Source organism: Diadema antillarum, unplaced genomic scaffold (assembly GCF_040938485.1).
Source record: "Diadema antillarum isolate AM-2024a unplaced genomic scaffold, OU_Dant_1.0 seq00000810_RagTag, whole genome shotgun sequence".
Taxonomy (NCBI): domain Eukaryota; kingdom Metazoa; phylum Echinodermata; class Echinoidea; order Diadematoida; family Diadematidae; genus Diadema; species Diadema antillarum.
The window spans coordinates 1,363,883-1,376,154 of record NW_027271690.1 but is presented as its reverse complement, the minus strand read 5'-3'; the positions used below and the strand labels follow the sequence as shown (position 1 = coordinate 1,376,154).

Genomic DNA, 12,272 nt, shown 5'->3' with positions numbered 1-12,272 from the left:
AGATTTGTGCAAACCTTTCTTAGAAGTACATATCTCGAGTTGTTTTCAAGGAGTTATGACACAAACTACCTTCTTTAGCAGAGTGTTTTCTTCAAAACTGCTCCCACGAGACGATGTCTTCCGCTGCCCTTCTTATGTTTCTCAAGTTCTTTAACGCTGCAGCGAAGCCCGTTGATTTGAACATTATTGGTATCTCTAATATTTCCTTTACGAGGGTGGCTGTAAACTCAGATGTATTTTGCAACATGTTTTAGCTTGTATGTCGTAAGTTTAGTTGTGGCATTCACGGGTAATGTATCATCGCGACACACCGCGCCGTAACTTTAAATATATAAACTTTCACTTTCTGCTAAGGTTGTTTTCTGTAACACAGAGAAAATACATACACGTACAGATTCATATTGGAAAAGATGCATCTCCTAAAAGATTACACATAATTATCTTTAGAAATAAGACAGAACTATGAAGAAAAAATACAAAAAGAGAACGTGGAGGCAGCATCGTTTCCCTAAATTTATTTTACTTGTCAGTTCTAGCAGAGTGGACGATGTACGTCAGTACAAAATAAGATTAATGTTGATGCAGACAAGCAGCCAACTCTTGGAGTTTTTTATGTTGTTTGTATTCTTTCATTCACCTAAAGTACAGGGTTTGAGAGACATCAGGAACTTTAAAGACATCATAAAAGCGACGGATCAGTTAAGATACTGAGCGAAGTCGAACTAAAGTAAAGAAAATCCTGACCATCTGAACATCGGTAATTCAGATAACACGATGGTCAGTTGGTGTCCCAAAATGGTTATCATGGTCAAATGGCTATGATATCAGATTGGGTCATAATTTTCATTTAATTCATATTTGAAGTGATATGAATTGTTATTCCACTTTTGTCGCAGGACATAATCCTGACTCAAAGAAGGGCAGGTGATGTATTCCATGTCATCGCACACACACAGACACAGGGAAGTTGATACATTCATTTAAAGTCATAAAGGACCTAGTTTCCCTTTAAATGATTGTGTATACAAAATGTGACCTTAGGTAAAAAATTTTTGGGAGGTCAAGATCATGACGTCATGGTCACATGACATCGTGACGGTGACGGCAGATGCTATTTCGAGTCATGATATGAAACTGATTAAAAAATGAAACTTCCAGCCATTCGTTGCTTCGACTAAGCTGAAAGATGTTTACAGAATCATTTGTTTATACTCAGAGGTTTGCAATTCTGAGCTTCACGTTGTGAAAATGAAGGAAATTTGTCCATAACCCATCACCACTATACCAAGTACACGCAAATACAACGTTGAACCAATACAAATATGCAATTGACATTGATTAATAAAGAGAAAATTAGGTGAATGAATCAGAATTGAAAAAAAAAAAGTAATGCCCTGAAGTTGCCGTTTTGTTTTCTCATTCGTGTCAGGCCAATCATTTCAATACTTTGAAAATAAAAATCACGTGGAAAGGTAAATCAGTCTGCTTGTGTGTGGAAATATGATCTTTATATATTCCAACATGACATTCCACTCTTTTCTCCTGTCATGGCCTGAAATATAACCGTTTAGGAATTCGAATAGTAATTTTGTAGCTTGTTGGGGTGTTCTGAAACAATCAGATCTCTTAGGAGACGCAAGACAGTGAGCCCTAAAAAGAAATATTTCCTAAATGTTTCTCGGCTTCCAATCAAGGTAAAGGTCACAACAAACTCATACTCTATGATTAATAAAAGTATCGATAGCATTTACATCGCTGCAGGGCAATTTGTCAATCAGTTGCAGCATCGATAGCGTTTGTTAGTCGTTTTAACTGCGCCACCTTGCTTCTTTTACCTGCGTTCGCTCGAGAGACGTTGAGACCCACGGCGGGTTGAATTCTGTGGCACACGTCTCGCTTCGCCGTCACAAACGTTATATTGGTCCCGCGCGAGGATATGCACCAACCAAAAAGGCGCCAACTTACGGTGTCGTCTGCCAATTGACGCTCAGTGTATACATTTACTTCGAAAAAAAAGCAGAGGAAAAGATTATTCACCTGTATTTGCTGTAGTAGCAGTAGCAGTAGTAATAGTAGTAGTAGTAGTAGTAGAAGTAGTATAGTAGTAACAATAATAGTAGCAGTAATGATAATAATACATTCAGGTTCAAGAAATTTGCAAGCGTGATAGTGACGATGATATCCATTACATCCTTCTTGCGAATAATCGAAGCATAAACACGGGATTGCTTTTGTTTCGAATATCAGAAAAACCGATTAACACAAGCGACAACATTTAAGAATTATTGTTGTGGAAAGAAATAAAGCAAACAAGAATGTTCATGCAGTCATAACTGCATTTATCGCTACTGCTTTAAAGAATGTGTTACACGGAAGTTCTGTCTGACTTTTCATAATCCGATGCTCTAAACAAAACACATTACAAACCATTCTTTGATTACTTCAACGCTTCTTTACAATATTCAACAGTTTGAAATTCACGAGTAAAAGTGATTGTCAGGATGCAAAACATCTTGATATAACGGTATTAGTTTGCAGTCATCACATGGGAAATAAACCACCAAATGAGAAGAATGTTGTTGTTGTTGTTGTTGTTTTTAAGGAAGAAGAGATGAGAAAGAGAGAACAATGCAAAACAATTTATGCCGAAACAAACACAAGATACCGACATTAACTTATGGAAGTGATTACCGATCGCCATCTACTTAACAATTCTCTGTAATATATATGTTTATTTTCTGTTTACATTGATTTAACTGGTCAAGATTTGATCATCGTGACCTCTTTTCAAATGTAGGTGCAGGGCGGCTATGTCAGTGAAGGTACACAATGCATTCCCTATTTAATTCATTTGATATTTTTCCAATCATCGATGTTAGTTTTTATGCTCTTCATGAAAGAAACATTAAATTAAATTGAATTGAATCAAATTTATTTATTTTCATTCTCATTTTCTCTTCCAACAAAACATAACACAAAATAAATCAGGAATTATATCATAAGCATATATACATTAGAAAGACGTTTATTGTGAAAAATAAACGATAGTCAACAAATAGAGATATGCATACATACCGGAAAATGCTAAGTTATGTTTAGAGGGAAAAAGAGAGCTGAGAGGTCCACTAAATTGCTTCAATATAATTATTTCAGTGCATGGAATACAACTGTATAAGTCGTTGCGACGTAGAAACTTATCTTATGAGTTATGATTTTGGATATCATACATCACTTTCATTGTAATTGTCGTTCTTGTCGTAATTTCATACGTTTTTGATCTTTGACGTGTAAATGTTTTCATCTACGTTTCTTAAATTACGTCAACTTTGTCTGGCAGCACAGGAATTGACGACCTGCAAATTCATTCCAACATAAAAGGGATAAAGCATATCAATTTGGAGGGAAATATTTGCCTTTGATCTAAGGTCTCAGAAGCCGGGTACGGAAGAAGGAAATGCCAGTATTCATGGAAAGTTAATCGATAACTAGTCAGGATAAAGAAAATGAAACAGCTGAGCAGAAATTGGTGAGATGTTGGTTCCTTTGCGTTTGACGTCGGAATGTTTCGTATAAACGAACCCAACACGGAAAAACTGATTGATTCGAGGTTTGGGAATTCATTTTGAAGCTAATCTTTTACAAATCCTGTCCTAATCCAGCGTGGGAATGACAAACATGATTGTTGAAATACGTCGATTTGCAAGAGTAGCGAAAGGAAATAACTCAAATTTTTCCCTCTTTCCAGCCCAATTTATAACTGTTGACACACCATTCATTACGGGACATTTTCTCGAGGGCAAAAGGGAAGACAAAAATTCCAGGAGTTCTTTTTTCTTTTTCTTTTTTTTGAGGGGGGGGGTGGATGGTGGTTGACGTGTGTAGCAATTTGGCCCCGTAAACATAGAAGGGCACGTCTGAAATATTTCAATTTCAGTATCGCGTGTGAAATACAAAGCCATGTCCGTGTCTTTTGCTTTGACATGAAAATAAAGTATAATAAAATACAACAGGGCCTCGTCAAGACTTTGGGCCCTACATACTTCGTAATCCAATGACATTGAGCACCACAGAGTTTCTCTTTCCTCCATTTTATGTCACACTTGTTTTTCCAACCTGACAGCTTGACACGAACATGCAGCAGAAATCGACTCGACATCACTCTCGTCGTCATTGTCAGAATTGCATGTCAGTGTTCCTCCAAACTACACAGCTTTGGGAACTCAATCCTACTTCGTTCTGAAGTGTGTGAAAAGCAACAATAGCTTCTTTGTGAGAGATAAGTATTATGATAAGTTGAATCTATAACAGCACTTCCAATTATTCTATGTTGTTTCCCGTTTAACATATCAGACTTCACTCTTTGATCAGAATTGACTACAAACTGTTCCGAATGACAAAGAAGCAATTGTTTTATTAATTGTGTATTTCATGGTGGGGAGGGGGGGGGGGGGGATAAACAAAGTAGAATTTAGCTTCACTGCCACTCAGACGAATGCTTGTTTTGTAGTCGACTTCAAGGATCGATGCAACATCGCGAGAAAACGACGCCCTTTCCGACAGTCCCATCCATCAAAAGCGGTCAGACAATTTTTCGCTTCACGTCACCAAACGTGACATTAAATTCGAGCATGGACCACCTCCAGCTAGCTAGAAGCTGATTTCATTTTTCAAATACAGGTGTAGGAAGGAAGTTTAGTTCTATACCCGTCAAAGGAGGACAGACATGAAAAAAAAATCCAGCCAGCGACCAGCGACTGCCATGTCAATGAACATAGGCGGACTGAAATTATGTCAACATCATAAATCATAATTATGTCAATACGCTTTAGAGGGGGAACTACAATAGCGTGAAAATCAGACTTCAATGGATAACGGAGCAGCGTTCTTTCCCCCTCTTCTCTTCCTTTTTTCCTTTTTTTAACTTTTAGATTTTAACTGGGGGGGGGGGGGCATCACTAGAAGGATGCTGAGATTTAGACGAACAAGAAAACATGTACTTGAGAGATCATATTCTTTTCTTTCTACCAGGAGAATGCCCGATCAGCTTCTGCTCAACAGGCCAACGCACAGGTTTAATCTTGATAGCATTTCGTCTCATCTTGTTTCTGAAGATTTCAGAGAAAAATGAGGCTAATCAGACCAAATGCAGAGCAGATTACAATCTGTTGAATATCCCCACTTAAATTGTCTGATCGCAGTTCTTGTATGCTGTCCTGATGTGCAGTATATAAAAACTTGCAACAAGACTACAAGCAAATTGATAAACAAAAACAAAAATGTCGAAGTGAAGAATATACACAGCATGCATGACTAAAATACAAACACGGGTCGTTGATTCTGATTGCGGTTACACGTGGCTAGAAGAAAATAGCACATAAACATCGTCTTCATAACGTAGGGCCTACCTTACACCCGAATGTAATACATATAGTTGTCTGCATGATGCCTGACTTAACATGACGTCATCTATGACGCCACTCATCACGTAGGGAGATTCCCCATTCATTCAGCACGATTTTGGTGTTTTTATATGGATTTTTCCAATTATTCAGATAAAAGGTTTGGGGTTTTTTTGTAACTGCAATCCCTTAACCCATAATTTCGTCTCTATCGACAAGTTTGGTCACAAAGTGCGACCAACATAACATTTTCTGAGGAATTGCAGAATTAAAAACTGATGGACTGAATGACCTTTAATTTCTTGATTTGTATTAATCTTCTCTATCAGTGAAAGAATTTGTATTCGCTTGTAGTTTGTGAAGAGTGATCATTTCAAAGATTCAATTGCATGTCTCCTCTTTTTATACCCCGTTTCACTCCGACACGACAAACGAAACCATTTTAATACGGAACTTTAGGTATATTAAGAATGGGGGGATATATGATTGGTTTACACCACAGTCCCTGTATTATAACCTATTAGATATTACTAGAATATAATACAGGTCTTTGAAGATTGCCAGTTGAAATAAGTAAAATATTGGGTTTGTGACCGTAATCTTTTTCATAATCATTTATGAAAAGCAAACTGGACGTAAGTCTGGACCTTTACATTGGAGCCCCGATCCTCGTATCTGCTACTCATTGATAGCTTGTCTCTCACTCAACTTTTCTGGGGCACTATATTGTGTTGGGGGTGGAAGCGGGAGATGAAGCGACATCACTGAGATGTCCCCTTTTACTATGGAAATGTCCACAATCGGTTCCATGATTATTGTATAGTCTTGTCATTCTACAATGTTTTGTTTACCTTATTCTCTGTTACCAAAGAAAGTGACATGTGTATTTTTTTTTTTGTCGAAAAATGAAATGAACTTTGAATGGAATTGAATTGACTATCTGACACACACAGTTATTCTGTACCGGTACCTGTTAATTAGTGACTTTTCGATCTAATCCAAGACTGCAATAGGAGTTACACGTACAGCATAACCATTGATGCATTTAGCTAAACTCTAGCCAAATTTTGTACTGTAGCACTTTGAGATATTATTATTATTATTATTATTATTATTATTATTATTATTATTATTATTATTATCATTATCATTATTATTATTATTATTATTTTATTATCATTTATCATTATTATTATTATCATCATTATTATTATCTCAGATGCTTTCATTTTCTTATACCATGTAGGTTTTTGGAATTGCGAAACTATTTCTTTGAAGCGTGACTTTCATAGTAAGATCACACCTTAATGAAATTGTATAATGTGCATGTGCAATGTCATTTTTACAAGCTCTAAAAACCGTACTATTTGTATCATATACATTATGAAGGGTTTGGTGGTAAAACTAGTTAACTCCATCCTTGTCAATTTGAGATATTGGCGACGAAACCTGTTTTAAAAAAGAAAATGAGATTTGGAATAATCTTATAAAATCTCTGAGAATCTTCCTTGTTATATGCAACAATAATGAGGTATCAATCGAAAATTTCTATTTTGCTCTATTTGATGATGGACTTACTTTAAAGTGTTAAAAAAGATGCTCAACCCGTTTTGAAGTCAAACTATTCACACACACACACACACACACACACACATATATATATATATATATATATATATATATATATATATATATTACATATATAGGTGAGAGAAAGGATGAGGCGATAGACGTAGCTTGAATCCTCACAGTTTGATTTTTATTCTCAAGCTTTCGGGCCCTGCCCTTTATCAAGACTGAGGATCAAAGAAATCGGACAAAATAATGATGATGGATAATGAACATGATATAGATATTGTATACAAAAAATAATAATGATCAAGACAATAGTGAAAATAATAACGATAATGATAGAGGCAATATATATATATATATATATATATATATATATATATATATATAGTAGTCAAAATATGAAAGTTCTGCGTCGGTGTGTAATAAATAGATATCAAGAGTAAAAGCAGTGGTATAAAAACACCGCACGAGCCAAAAAATTGGACTGACGTTTCGGTCAAAGACCTTTATCAAAGTAAGTCTGAACATAAAGATATAGATGGGTTTCTTGCATCTATTTCTTTATGTTCAGACTTACTTTGACCGAAACGTCAGTCCAATTTATTGGCTGCTGCGGTGTTTTTATACGACTGCTTTTACTCTTGAGATATATATATATATATATATATATATATATATATATATATAGGCCCTATATACATATGATTTATGTCGTTGTTAATATTTCATTTTCTACTGTCTTCTTTTCATTAGTCCATGTCATTCCTCTTCCACTAAACCATATATTGAAAATTTAGTCTGCTGGCGCTCCGATCGAGTTTCATTTAATAATAATGATAATAGCTAGTATCTCAATGCGTTTTACAGACTATCATTAACTCGTTTTTTATGATCGACGATCGACAATTTGTTGTGATTATGGCACATCGAGTTTAAAGATGTATAACGCATTTTGTTTTCCTAACCATCTTATTGTGCCTAGCATAGATCTGTTTTGCACTCTTATTATTCTGTAAAATTTGCACCTGACCTGAAACAAACATCGCAATCAATTGAATCATTGTGACTTCAGGCGGAATTCCTTGCTCTTGTTTTAAACAACCAGTTCAAGACATCAGGTATCTATTTTCTTAGCTGTACATACAGAAGTGATTGATTAATTAAACAGCATGAAGAAATTCTACTCTGTAAAGGCTGCATTCAACCAACACACATACAGGGAATACTCGTCAATATCGAATTTTAGTGGGATCTCCGTCATTCTTACTTGATATAAAAGTTTTGCGTACTTTCGTTGATGCAAAATGTGATCCTTCAAATAAATGATATGTCTAAATTTAGTTCTCAGATGCTCTATATAAGCATAATATAGGTAACGAATCTATACAATTCATACGCAATGTTGCGGAAGACCATTCCCCAACGCAGCTGTGGGTATTTGGAACAGTATCGTAGTTAAGTATAAAACAGGTTTGAGTTGATGAGATTGCTTGTATTGTAGTCGTCAATTAACACATTTAACATCGTGCGTCAAAGTGTTTTGTTTCATGTACGGTATCTAAGCTCGAAGGAGGTTAAAGATAACGAAAAATTCTTTATGTAACTTGCAGACGCCCTGAAAAATGAAAAGTCAGTATCCTTCGTATAACACAGAAAGAGGGTGTTTAATCCTGATTACCATTTGTCACTTGAAATTCTTCTTTGGGGAAATTAAGAGGCTTGCCAAATGGTCAAACTTCTTTTTACCACGGACCACGGACACTCATCGTGGCAGCACGAGCGGTGCTCGGTCGGTCCTGCCACCGAGGCCAACCAACTGAGCTACTCGTGGCCTAGAATTATCTCTCGCGAGCTCCTTCAAAATAGCGTTGTCGAGGACGCGTGCAAATGCAAATCTGCCTTTTAAACTCACAATGGGATGTGGCCGAAGAGCACCGTAGCTAAGTTTCGAAAGAGAGAAGTTTACTTTTTATTTAATTCCTGTGTTATCGATGGTCGCAGCGTGGGAAAAGCAAATACCAAAATGTGAGCCGTCGCCCGCACCCGTGGGTTTGCCCTATGTACTGGAATTAGTGCGTTGCCAGGTCCCAACGGAACAAAATCACCAAAAGGCCTGTGAAAAATCACCAAAAACCACAAAAAATCACCAAATCTGAGAAAATGTTTTTTCTCGAAGTTTTTTTTTTAATTGATTTTTTTTTAAGTTTTTTTTTTATTTTTTAATCTTTTGGCATATAGGATCAATGAACTTCCAAGGGAGTTCAAGCTGTGGGAGCTGCTGCTGCTGCTGTAGGTGTGTATAGATAAAAAAATTAGCGTACGCGCAGGTTTTTGCGCATGTCCTTTTCAGCATCCGAGATTTTGCGAGATATTCAGAGATGGAAAGCATGGTCGACGAGATTCACTTGTTGACGACATGAAGATCTATTAGCCGTGACCAGTGCCGTATATACGGCACTGGCCGTGACTAATTGACATGGTTTGTGAATATTTAGCCAATACGGTCTGGACTTGTATATCTTTTGTGTCTAAACTGAGACTAATCGCGACACAACGATCTCACGGACTAGATCATGCATTTGGGTGCAAACGCCATCTCAAGTGGGCTAGCTTAGTCTGCATTCAAGGCAGCGGAGGCATTATTCAAAGACTCAGTATACCCACACTAATGCGCGTGTTCATGCGTGTATGGGTGGAAATGAGCTGCTGGCTTGACAGAGGTCTGCGCTCTAACAGTGCTTTTTTTTCTATATCGTTCATAAAAACATACATTGTGTACATTCATTGATCTTGCTCTAGCGATCCACGTCCCACAAGCTTTGCTTTTTAGTGGATCACTATTTTCATATCGAATCTATTTTCCGCACGCCCACGAAGTATCCTCCTCGTATATATATATATAAATATATGTTGTTATATAATTTATCTCGGATACTACATGAATCTTTTGCAAATCCTTAATGTTTGAAAAATATCATTTCATGACATGTATACTTTGTACTATGTTTTGATTTTCGTTGATCGGAAATAAACTATGATTGAATTGAATTGAATTGAATTGAAAAAATACAACCACTTACCTTCATGTTGTAGGGAACGTAACGTACTGATGCGCATCTGTTTACTGCATACACTTGGAAGCTAGTCATAGATGCTTGCATTGAATCTTTTAAGCATTGCTGCAGTGACCTCAAACTTATTACAGCAGCCAAAAGTGGTCTTGGTTAAGACTATGGCTTCTAGAGTTTTAGTCGAAAGCTGGTTGCGATACTTGTTTTTTGCCCATGTCACTATGGAGAAGATGCGTTCGACTGAAGCATTGGAGATGGGACAAGACAGCGCTCCGAGGGCATAAAGTCCTATTGTCCTGTATGGCTTGTGTCGGTCGGAGTTTTCATGATTCAAAATGCCCTTCCAAAAGGACTGGCTGTCATCTGGTATGCTGCCTTTGAAGATCTTCTCTTCCTTCCACAGATGCAAGCGGATCATTCTGTACTGTTCCTCAACCACATCAAGGTCCTCACACAGATGAAGAAGAGGAAGGTCTGAAAAGGCACAACATGACATTTGCGACAGTACATTCTTGGGATGAAGTAATGACAATTTTTGGAATGTCTTCTTGCTCTCAGGTAGCCTCTTTTCTATCTCAGATATGAGACATGCAAGAAAGTCAGCACATCGGGTTCTCACATTGTCTACGATCTGTAGATGGGCAGGCTCCCTCTGCAACCTGACTGCTTCAGCTGTAAATTTGTGACCATAGTCTATGAGATTCAGAGGACGTCTTGCACCAGTACCGTGATCATACACCCGTTCCTTCAATGACTTGTGCTGCATGTCTAACGCATCTGAGAGCCCTTCCGGTGATGCATTTTCAGCCTGGAATTTCTGATTCAGGCGGTCTAGGTTCTCCACAACTGGTGCAAGGAATGTAAAGTACAAGAAATTTGACTTGTCGTCAAACATGTGGAACAGCATCCTCGCTCGGTAACGGACATCTTGCGTGCCTTCGTTCATTGCCATTTGGAAATAGTTTTTCAGAGGATCCCAGTGTTCCCAAATCCTCCGGATGAGCTCCCCCCTGACTAGCCAACGAGTTGTAGACATTTTTTTGAAGGGCATCTTCTTGCTTGCAAGTTCTCCTTCCTCTAGCTCTTCAGCGCAGAATGTGTCATAGAGTGATTTATATGCTTCTCGGCGCAAGAAGCTGTGGCTGAAGAAACTTGGAACTTCACAGAGCATGAATCCCACATTTGAAGGGAGTCCCTCAAATGCCTTCTGTACGCACAATGCGATGGAATGGCATACACATTTCATGAGTGTGCATTTTGGTGCAACCTCTTTTACTCGGCTCCAAACACTGTTGTGTTCTCCGGTCATGTTTGAAGCTCCATCTGTTGCAAGACCTACACAACGGGAGAGGTTCAGATTGTACTCATCTAGAACGGTTTGTAATGCCTTGAAGAGCTGTTCGCCGGTGGCTTCGCAGATCTCTTGAAACCCCAAGAGTACGGTCAGTATTTCCATTTTCTCCTCACTAAAGTATCTTGCAAGGATGGCAAGAACTCTTGTTGATGACACATCTGTACTCTCGTCGATTATCAGAGAAAATGCTTTCTCTGACATATCTTCCTTTACTTGCTCCTTTATGGTAGGAGCAATAACTTGTGTCACAAGTTTTGTACATTTGGTGCGATGTATCGAAATGGACTCTAGAGTGCTACCAGCTGCATACTTTTTGATCGTCTCAGACAAATGATCAATCGAGCTCAGAGGACTATGACAGCATGTCGTAACAGCCAAATGAAGCTCGGCGGCCTTAACAGCATCAGCAGGCTGGATCTTTTTACTGCATGTAGCGAATTTGGTCATTGAACTCCCTGCAATAGCTCTTCTCGCCGCAACGTGGCTTGGGGTATCTTGATGTTTTTTTTAAGGAGGCATGATGAGGCTTTAGCTGCTTTCTGCAGTATTTACAGAATGGTAATTTCACATCGTTGTCCATCACAGAAGTAAGCCAGTTAAACTCAGTTTCCCATGAGGTCAAATACTTTCTTGATGCCTCATACTTGGTCTTAGATTTCTTTGCTGGTGGTGTGGCCATACTGAATATGCCTAGTCTGAAAATAGTGCAGAGATAGACAAGGGCAAGGGGCTATTGTAGTAGTAGAAGTATAGCATAGTAATTGCACATATTGGTATTACTTTTCAAAACAAAGATATAAATTAAATAGGGCCTATCACAATATTAGATATCACTGTTGACAAGGGTTGATAAATCGCAATTCACTTTTGCTT

The 12,272-nt window shown here is 37.8% G+C and overlaps 1 protein-coding gene across 1 annotated transcript; it reads right to left on the bottom strand.

Annotated features, from left to right (window-relative positions):
* Window positions 1–10,115: 10,115 nt before the first annotated feature.
* Window positions 10,116–11,600, bottom strand: LOC139739675 (uncharacterized). The gene has a single exon (XM_071650286.1). It carries the CDS (start codon window positions 11,598–11,600, stop codon window positions 10,116–10,118), a length of 1,485 nt encoding a protein of 494 aa, XP_071506387.1.
* Between the last annotated feature and the right edge of the window lie 672 nt (window positions 11,601–12,272).

Bases quoted from the DNA above. Each gene is read 5' to 3' on its own strand.
- LOC139739675 (XM_071650286.1), bottom strand. From the start codon at position 11,600: ATGTCAGAGAAAGCATTTTCTCTGATAATCGACGAGAGTACAGATGTG.